This window comes from Oryzias melastigma, linkage group LG13, assembly GCF_002922805.2.
Source record: "Oryzias melastigma strain HK-1 linkage group LG13, ASM292280v2, whole genome shotgun sequence".
In the NCBI taxonomy this organism is placed as follows: domain Eukaryota; kingdom Metazoa; phylum Chordata; class Actinopteri; order Beloniformes; family Adrianichthyidae; genus Oryzias; species Oryzias melastigma.
In genome coordinates this window covers 25,764,433-25,775,023 of record NC_050524.1, presented here as the reverse complement: position 1 = coordinate 25,775,023, position 10,591 = coordinate 25,764,433, and the positions used below count along the sequence as shown (strand labels likewise).

The 10,591-nt window shown below is 40.2% G+C and overlaps 1 protein-coding gene across 1 annotated transcript in view; it reads right to left on the bottom strand.

The window, feature by feature from the left end:
• LOC112136397 (POU class 2 homeobox associating factor 1) overlaps window positions 1-5,547 on the bottom strand; it is a 29,024-nt gene extending 23,477 nt beyond the window's left edge. The window contains exon 1 of the mRNA XM_024258078.2: window positions 4,970-5,547. Coding sequence (XP_024113846.1) covers window positions 4,970-4,985 — 16 coding nt within the window. The 5' untranslated portion in view covers window positions 4,986-5,547. The remainder of the gene's footprint in view (window positions 1-4,969) is intronic.
• Window positions 5,548-10,591: the final 5,044 nt, after the last annotated feature.

Here is a 10,591-nt window from a genome sequence, read left to right as displayed (position 1 = left end):
AGTAAAATTTTGCTATCTCCCTACATCATATTGAAATTTTATCAGGTTATTTTTTATGCTTTTGGTGTGTGTGTGGCAGAATCAACCCAACCCTCATTAACTATTTTATTGCCATAAAATAGTTAATAAGGGTTGGGTTGATTCGGATGGAGCACTACTGAAGGCCTAGGTGTGAAATGCACGGCCCGCCACTGCAAGAAACACTAGAAAATCCGGTCAATTTTCAAAATCTAACCAATTTTTCACAATAAAATACTGCTATTGAATAATGTGCTCAGATTTTGTATCCAAACAGACTTAGAGATGAAAAGACGTCGGGTTAGGGAGTGTAGACCCCCGTCTCAGTCTCGGCCCCCTTCCCCCACAGCTGAAGAATGCTAGCGTTTCCTTTCCATATTTATCAAAAACCCTTCTGATCTTGGTTTGTAAACATTTACTAAAGAACATTGGAGTATTTTTTTATGCAGAGCACTATAATGCAACTTTTCATGAAGACTGTCACTCCTTTAAAAAAAAAAAAAAACGCCTGCTTCCTCCTTCATCAGCTCCATGCGAGAGAGCATCTCTATCCAGAATCTTCCGGTTTCATCCATAATGAACACCTGGCTATACACGTACGAGTCATGCTAAAGCTAACACGCTAACGCCTGACCATTACAGAATCAAAGATGGGCGGGGCTTTTATACTGAAGCTGCAGGGCATGATGATGTGGAACTTCTGAAATAACGTGAGACTTACACCGTTTAACCAATCGCAAAATTCAACTTTATTACTTCGTTTCAATCTGTAGAGATTGGTGTTGGACTATAATTTCAGGAATTAAACAAGTTTATTTTACATTTTAAAAAGGTGGCAAGGACCAACAGACAGCCCAATCAACAGCCAAAAAAAAGTTAATTTAGTGTATTCGCTACCCTTCAAATAGCCCAGAGGTCTGCAACCTGCAGCTCCAGATCCACATGTGTCTCTTTTATCTCTCCATGGTGGCTCCAAACATTAAATAAGTCATGGAGACTGCTGATCCAGCCATGTCGACCATCAGAGTCAGCAGCTCCTGAGAATGGCTGCATAACTAAAACTACCTAAAGAAAACAAATAAACAAAGCCTGAAAACTAAGACTACCAAGATCCAAACTAAAATAACAAAACCCAGCAGTGTAAGACTGCTGAGGACAAAGAGGAGAAAATAACAAAATAAATAAATAAAATAGCATTTTTTTTAAAGTAAGGATTACTTAATTAGTATTTATTTAATTTAGATGAGTTACGTTTATAAATTGATGCTGAGGTTCAGATAGATGATAAACTATGTAGGTTTTTACATCCTGTTGACCTGAAGATGTCTTGTTTGATCAACTCTACCTCCAGAATGAACAGATTTTATATGAAACACAAAACTTTAGTAAAAAGTTTGATATTTTATGATTTAAAAGAACATATTATCTTATGCTGAACAACACTGGTTATTAGCTTTCCAGAGCTGTACTGAGATGATCCTGTTTGGAACAGAGAATCTTTTATTTTGAAAATAAGTTATTTGAGCTTCAGTCAAACGTAAAAATAAATAAATAAAATAAATCACATTTTGAGAGATGGAGATATTTGAGATGAATAATATTTAGGCTGTTGTTACCCCCCCACACACCCCCAAAAAAAGACAATTCATATTATTAAAACAAAAGGTCATGAATGCCTAAAGTAAGACTATGCAGCTCCTTCTGGGGTTGGATCAGTAGAAAACGAGTCTGAATGGTTCTTTTACTGGCCGTGGTGCAGCGGTAGGGCCGTTGACTCCCGATTGGAGGATTGGGGGTTCGATTCCCGCCTTGCCCGCCCATGTGTCGAAGTGTACTTAGGCAAGACGCTGAACCCCACATAACCTCTGGTGGGAGGTTGGCGCCAGTGTTCGGCAGCGGAGCCACCACCAGTGTATGAATGTGTGTGTGAATGGGTGAATGGGTCTGTGACTGTGAAGCGCTTTGGGCCCTTGAAGGAGGGTAGAAAGCGCTATACAAGTATACACCATTTACCGTTAAAGGTTGCCAACACCTGAATTAACCTATTAGAAAACGTCTAACAGAGATCTAAAAAAAATGACTGCACTCATCCTGCAGCTCTATAAAAGCCTCATGTGACATCACCTGAACTACAAATATAGAGAGAAACTGCAAAAGTTTCTTTTTTTGCTAACTATGTAATCCTGAACAACATAAATCAGCAGCATCTAAAAAAGACAAACTGCATGTGTGACCCTAAAGGTCTGCGTGAACATGCTCAGCACTGATCCTCTTCAACAAAAGCAGAACCCAAGAGGATTGTTTTTAGTGGAGGTGCTGACAGCAGAAATCCAAACAAAGCATACAAATGTCAGGCATGGAAGTGAAGGGTTGATGATTGGGCGTGAATTGCACGATCTCCGTTAGTTCCGGGTCAAAAGTAAGACCGTCAAGTTCAAACTGGGCCATTACGAGAACAGAGGTCAAGGGCTGCAGCAAAGAAGACATGATCCTATGCTGTAGGATGTCTTTTATTTTGAAAGGAAGTCATGTAAAGCTCTTACAAAAGTTAGAAAATATTTCTTTTCTTTTCTTTTTTAAAGGTTCTTTTCTCTTCGTGATTATGTTTTTTATGCCAAAAAAACACAATAGTTTATGTAAATGTATCATCTCAGTCTTAATTTTCTGAAGGATGAGTGAAGACTTTGTGACTCCTACTGGGGTTTTGGTTGGCGAGAAATCCACCCGAATGACTCTTGAAGTGTGGAAGGTCACAAATCACTAGTTTAGCTGAAGGATGGGACACTCTAAGAACACACATCACACGTTTTATTTCCATATCTGATGGTTTCCTTAACATTTCTGTAACTCCAAAGGTCTCACAGCAACATGGCAGGCTGAACGCTGGCACCGCTGCAGCTGGTGTGAGGTTGAGCATCTGCACCTTTGATACCGACCCAAACAGCTTTTTTCAGACGATCATCTGTTGGCACGCACAGACAAACAATGGCAGCGCAGCACAGCAGCTCTCAGTCAACACAAAAGAGGAAGCTACACAGATGTGCGGTGTTGGCGGGAGGGGCACTTTGCATATCAAGATTACACCCCAATAGCAGCTTCTCACCGAGCAGTCTTCCTCTCTGTGGAGGTGTGGAAGCGCCACTCAACAACAGGAAGAGACGGCTGCCTTTCTGCAGAACCTCCCCACCTGTGGGGGCTGAGGCCAACCCGGCCCAGAAGAAGACCCGGCGGATCCAATGTTCTGATGAGCAGGCGCCTCCTCCAGAAATACACTTTAGGAGGATTCGGGCTAATCGACGACTAATCGACTATTAAAATAGTCGACAACTAATGTAATAGTCGCTTAGTCGCTACTTTATGTTATTTGGAGTCAGAGTGTAGTAAAGTTGAACAAAGTTATGAGTGTTCAGCACCAAAAAAATGAGTTTTTTATATTTGAGTCAGTGACATGTTATCTTTAGAGAAAAATAGTTCATTGTTTCAGATGGTAACCTCACTTGATTTAATCTTTGGTGTCATTGGTGTCAAACTCAATCCCACACAGGGCCAAAAACCAAAACACACCTTAGGTCGTGGGCAAAACAGGATAAATATTTATTGAACTCTCTAAAAGTAAATTTTTAAAACTTTAAAACTGTAAATTTCTAACATTATTATGAACCTGATATATTGTATTACCTGTAATAATGCTAGTGTGAATGCTGTAAGCTGAATTTGGTCGCTGAAGATGCTGAAATTCATAGCTAAAAAGCTGAAACTGATAAATGAAAACTCTAAAGCTGATAGATGCAATCACTGAAACTGATGGCTGAAAACGCTGAAATTGATAGCTGAAAACTAGCCAGCTAAAATATTAGCCAAATGACAAATTAGTAAAAAATGTAAACTTAAGTTAACCAAAACAGCCAACACGTCACTGAAATATTAGCTAAACTACAAAATAGCCTTAAAAAATCTTAGTAAGTCCAAAAAGCTAGCAGAATGACAATTTTTAAAACTGTAACTTTTTAACATAATTATTAATAAAAAGGCAGGAATATTATTCCAGAATAATTTTAACTTAAACCTTAAATAACTTTTAATATTTTACTCTCCAAAAAATATATATTTTGTCAAAATTATACAAGTTAAAAATAAGTTGAAGATAACATCAGGCCTTTAATAACAATAAAATAAAATGGTCTGGAGGGCCGGATAGAATTACCTGGAGGGCCGGATAGAATTACCTGGAGGGCCGGATCCGGCCCCCGGGAATTGACTTGAGGTTTAAAGCTAATGATAGTTAAGATGTGTGCTTTACATCCACTTTGCACAAGACCCGATTAGTCGACTAATAAAATAATCGTTGGTGGCAGCTCTGGTTCAGATAAACTGCCAGCCAGAATTTAGACATAACAGCAAAAAGAACTTCAATATGGTGACTGAGTCTGCAAATGACGGTGAAGCCAACGTTGATCAGAGAGGATTCATTTGTTTAAACCTTTAACCCTTTAACACCTGAGGCATCTTATACTCAGGAGTGACTCATTTGTGTGTGTGTGTGTGTGTGTGTGTGTTATTTTTAGACATAATGAGGTTCATATATTTGTTATTTTCCTTTTTGTCCTTTAGTGGTTGTTTCCAACCACTAGGGGGAGCTGCATCTTAGTACAAGGCCTAATCTGGATTCTTCCTTTCTCCTTCATTTTTCTCTCCAAAGAGAGTGTTGTGAAAAAATAGTGTCTCATAATTCGGATGTCACTTTTGTTTGATGACGTCACCAATAATTGCCAGTATGCTAACTTTAGCATGGAGCTTCCAGCGCTTGAATATACATAACAATTGCGGTTTTATAGCTTTAAAAGGTCATTCTACAACAAAAAGTTATTACTTAAAAATGTACACTTCTGTGGAAAGTTACAGTAAATCTTAGACCATAAACAGTGGGGCTCCAGTATTAAAGGGTACTTACTTTTGTCCCAGTGCATTCTGCTTGTCCGTCCACCGTCAGTGTCAAGGTGACAGAAATCAGGGTGGCGGGACGATTTACGGCTTTTATATTCGCAGCTGGAGCGGACTGGTCCCCAGAGAGGACCCAGCTTCTCCAACCACCAGTCTGAACCCCCACCCCCACCCCCAGCAACCTCCGGTTTCAGTGTTGGTGCAGTCGACCCGAAACAACAAGCTGCAGAACTTTTCAGCAGAAGACCGAAAGACGAAGACCTGAAACTAAGCCAAGCGTCCACGATTAAGTTTGTCTCTGATAAACAAACAAAAAAAAAATGTAATGAAAATATCTGTTGATCAAAAACATGCTGGTGTCTTGATACTTCCTGTTGACAACAAACTCTCAGAGACGACCTGTGAAGACGAGGAAAAGACTGACAGGAGACATGATAGAGTCATTCTGCTGCTTGTTTGTTGGAGGAATAACTGTCTGTGCTTGTGTTTGAAATGGGAGATTAAATACAAAATCTAAGCCTTTTGGGCTCATGGATGAACTCAGAAACATCCAGTTCTATGAGATGAAGGACTTGAACAACCAACCAGTGATCCTCTTCTGAAGGGAAGAGACTAAGGATTTAAGGATTCAAACACATCAACATGTTAATCGAAGCAGAAAATGAAAAAATCCCTTTGACTCGGCTTGTGTCTAGATTAAGAAATGCAGAGCTGATGATATTTCTTCATGCAGGCTCGCTGTGAGTGTGTACTGTAAATGTGAACGCACCTGTGAGAATAACCATTCTACATCTGATGCTTCTGTCTTAACGTGTTTTTTCTAATCCCAGGTTTTTTTAAAGATATTTTTTCTTTATTGCAACTTATTCAAGTTATAAACTGACCAATCAGATGGCTCCCGCTGGCCCCAGTTCTCCTGATTCACTTGCAGTTGAAGGGGACTTCGAACAAGCCAGAACAAGCTCACTCGTGATTAGTGACAGTAGATCCTCTAAAAGCGTGACTCAGACCGATTCGGAGTAATCGCTGTCGATGAGTTGCAATTTGGCGGTAGACGTATCAGAAAGTGACGACAATATAGAGCATCCATTTTTCTCTGATTTCACGAAGGCTGGAGGTAATGCATCTCCTATGGGGGACCTCAACACTTGCTATGTCCAGTTCTTATTAACTGTCGATATCTCTGACATGCTGATGTGATCAGGGGGTGGAGTCCAAAACCAACCTGGACGACAAGATGATCATTCTCCTCCTTAACGTTATGATGTTTTCTTATTTCCACCAAGACGATAATATTAACTAGATATATGGCATCACCTGTGATAATGCTAGTCGGAAGATCCAAGTGCTAATAGCTTAAAATGCTAAAACTTATAGCTGAAAATGCTGAAGCCTAAAGCTTACTAAAATACAGGTTGAATGCCAGATTAGCCAAAACATTTTGCCAAAACAGCTAGCTTATGGCTAACGTGTTAGCTAAACTCTAAATTAGCCATGAAAAACTGGAAACATGTCTAAATTAGCTAAAACAGCTAACATATTGCTAAATTATTACCTAAACTTCAAATTAGCCTGAAAACTGGAAGAATGTTTAATTTTGCCAACACAGCTAGCATAATGCTAACATTTTAGCTAAACTCCAATTCACCCTAAAAATCTCTGTTGCTGCTGAACATTTTTAAGGGGCCATATGGTTTTTAATTGATTTTACTGTTCATTCCTCACCATAAAAAACCCTAAAGCGGCATTTTGATCCATTCATGCATTTAAGAGTAATCCTGTAAAAACCTGCACTGTCTGCAGCAGCCCCTCCCATGCCCACGAAAAGGAGCGGTTGGAAACGTGCTGATGTAAGATCGATGCCAACAGCTCCCTCCAGGAAGAGTCTGTGCTGCAAGCTCCGCCCCCAGACTGCAAGAAATCATAAATAATTTGTTTTTTAGTGTTCTGAAGGTAATATATGATCATATATATGGATATAGTTTTGCTCTGAAAGGCTTGAGAAATTGATGGCAGGGCCCCTTTAAAGTGTGGATGGTGTCTCTAGCTCAAAGTGTGCAGAAGTTCACAAGTTTGGAAGAGCACCAAGTTTTTGAGGGATTTGAGCAATTTCTCTTTCATTTCCTATGGGGCATATTTTGCTCAATATTTCAAAAACAATGAACAAGCTGAATGTTTTGATACCAAGATTGCTGAAATCGTTAAAAATGTGATTGAGTTTTTAGGTGCTGAAAATGCACGGAAAGGAGCAGGAGAATCACTATAGTGTGAATGCTGTGACATTCACACAATGATTGAAAATAAAATAAATGAACCAGATCTCCCAACATCATCCATGTCTTCCAAGCATTGATATGAATATGAGATATTCAGATCAATGCTTCCATGAGACAGTAGCTCCTCCCAAGTCCGGTTTATCAATGGGAACGCGGCGTAAGAGAAGCACATCTTCTGAAAACATCTTCACAAAACGAGGAGAAAAGAGCAGAAACAATAAAAGGTGCATGCAGGCAAAAGACATCTCGGGTTGTTTCCAAACTGTACACAAGTCTCATGTTGTGTCAACAACACAACCATATATGTCAAGGATAACTGGGGAAGGGAAATGTCCATCAGGATCACAGATGAAAAAGGATTTGATATGTGTGAATCCTGAATCTTCCACCACATCGCTGAAACGGACAGAATTTGACTGGAAGAGTTTCATTTGCTTTTGTTTAATCTCGCCTTTGATTAAATGTGAACATTTAACAAACCCACAGATGTGTTGGAGACGAGGTGACACACTTAATGTTACACATTTTCTGGACTTCCTTTTGGAATTCTATTCATTTAGCTTTAACAAAACTACTGAGATACACAATCCCTTTCACACAGTTGGTAACATATCTGAAACCGTCATAGTAAAAGACCAATACTTTTTACAAAAAAAAAACTGTTAACTGCAGCTAGGAAGGCCATCACTAGAAGCCTGAGCGACCAACTCTCACAGAGTGGATGGACGTCGTGAAGAGATCTTCACTGTGGAGAAATCGACCTTTGCCTTGAGACAGACAGTGGACAGATTCAGGGAAAACTGGGACAAATGGACTGCATACAAGAATCGGATAATCAGATAATGTTTTCAGTTTATGTGTATCGATAGGTTGCTTTGATCGTGCCATTTAGTTTTACTTTGTCTACATACAATTCTAATCCATGTACAAGAATTGTTTGAATCCACGTGAATCTTGTCACACCCTGTTAAAACTCAATAAAACTTAATGCTAAAAATAAAAAAATAAGAGCAGACTAAACCAGAAAGAGGGGCTCAGCATGAAGCCACCAGGATTCCATATTTCAAACATGCTCAAACCAGCTTCTGTTGACACAACGGCAGGCTTCTGTTTTCTTGGTCTTAAAATACTGAGTCCTTGGAGAAAATCAATGTATGGATGGACGGATGTTCGTCCGTACATGGATTTTCTGAATCCAATGAATGGCTTTTGGGGTTGCTGGAGCCTATCCCAGCAGCTCTTCAATTCCAGATATTAGTCTTTCCGTGTTTTAGTTTACTCCTTTCCTTCATTGTAACACGTTTTTGATGGTTCTATTTGTGCTCATTGTTTATGAAACTGTGCTTTAAAAAAATCTCTCAGAAATCCTGACAGACCAGTCCCACTCAAAGCAAAAACGCCATATTTATGTAGAAAAGACATTAAGATTTACTCAGGTTTATGTTAGACCTGTTTATATGGTGATTGATAGATGCTGCAGAGCTGCAGGCGGGGAGATAAGGCGCCTCTTCCTTCTGTCGTGAGAGCTTGCAGCAAACAGAGGCATTTCCCGCCTTTGTCCCTCCACAGACAGCTGAGGGAGGGCCCGGCTGCCCCTCTGCGCCCGTCTCCTCCCGGGATGGCGTGACTGTCCTGCAGCAGCCTCACGTGCCTCGTCGGGCCGGCTGCTTCAAGACGGTGAAAGCCGCAGCTCAAACAATCGGGCCTTTGTTCCTGCGAGCGCTGCCAGGTGGCTCACGCTGGCGAAGTTACACGACTCCAGGCTCGCTGCCAAGAAAGAGGTGTGTTTGCTCATGCATGTTAAATACTTTGCAAACCTGAAAAATAAAAACAGAAAAGGGACTTCAAATCTTTAACTCTGGGGTGCATCCTCAGAAACTAGAGACAGCAGTCTGGAAGCCTGATCAGTCAGCAGCTGCTTGATCCTGGCAGCTGATGCAGCTGCGGGAAGATGACTGGAAGACGGGCAGCAGAGATGCAGCGTGTGCTGAAAGTCCCTGCTGCAGCGGGCCGTTGCTGTGTTGTCACAAACTTCCTCTTTTTCCTCAAATAAAACATCCCAACTAGAGCTGGGAGTCACTGAGCACCTCACCATACGATACGCAATACATGGCTCATGATATCCATGATATCGTGATAATTGGTAAAGAAAATCATCTCTACTCACTTACAATATATAAGAACACATCTTTTTAGGAAAAAGAATATTCCCATTGATTATTAGCTTGAACACAATTATAACTAGAAAACCTGTGATACTGCTCGTGTGAATGTGTTTGGCTGAAAGCAGTCGCTAAAGATGCTGAAGCTTTTTGCTAAAGATGCAAAAGCTGCTTGCAAAATGCTCAATTTGCTAAAAGACTGGACATTTTTCTAAGACCGCTGAAGTTGACCTACATTTCTTAAAACTTTGTAGTAAAATTGCTTTACATACTAATACATGCCAAATTTGAAAACAAAAATATTTGGTGCGTTGCTTAAATAAGAGCAACACTCCAAAATAGCCTAATATTCCTCAGTAAACTAAATTAGCAAAAAAAGTTAGCATGTTGCTCAAATATTAGCGAAACTCCAAATAGCATAAAAAACCTTAGCATAGCAAATTAGCCAAAAACGTTAGCATGGTGATAAAATATTAGGAAACTGCAAATCAGCAAGAAGAAAAAAAAACTAGCTCGTTGCTTGAATACTAGCTTAACTCCAAAATAGCCTTAAATTCATCAGTAAACTAAATTTGTCAAAAATGTTAGCATGTTGCAGGGCTGCACGGTGGCGCAGTGGTTAGCGCTCTTGCCTCACAGCGAGAAGGCCCCGGTTCGAATCCCGGCTGGGACCTTTCTGTGTGGAGTTTGCATGTTCTCCCCGTGCATGCGTGGGTTTTCACCGGGGACTCCGGCTTCCTCCCACCGTCCAAAAACATGCTTCATAGGTTAATTGGTGACTCTAAATTGCCCCTAGGTGTGAATGTGAGAGTGGATGTGTGTGTGATTGAGGCCCTGAGACAGACTGGTAGACTGATAGATAGACTGTACCCCGCCTTCGCCCATCAGTAGCCGGCTCCGGCACCCCCGCGACCCCGGAAGCAACGAAGCAGACAAGAAGATGAATGAATGTTAGCATGTTGCTAAAATATTAGCTAAACTCCAATTTTTTTTTAAATTACTGTAAAAGATTAAAGAATAGCTTGTGAATATTTTTGAAGTATTGTTGCTAATCTGTTTGAAATGTTGACATTTGAAGATTTTTCATTCATTTCCTACATTGAATATTTTGCTTGATATTTCAAAAACGATAAAGTGCATGAATTCCAAAAATACAAGCAGTAATGTCCTGAACGATCTGAATGTTTTGATACC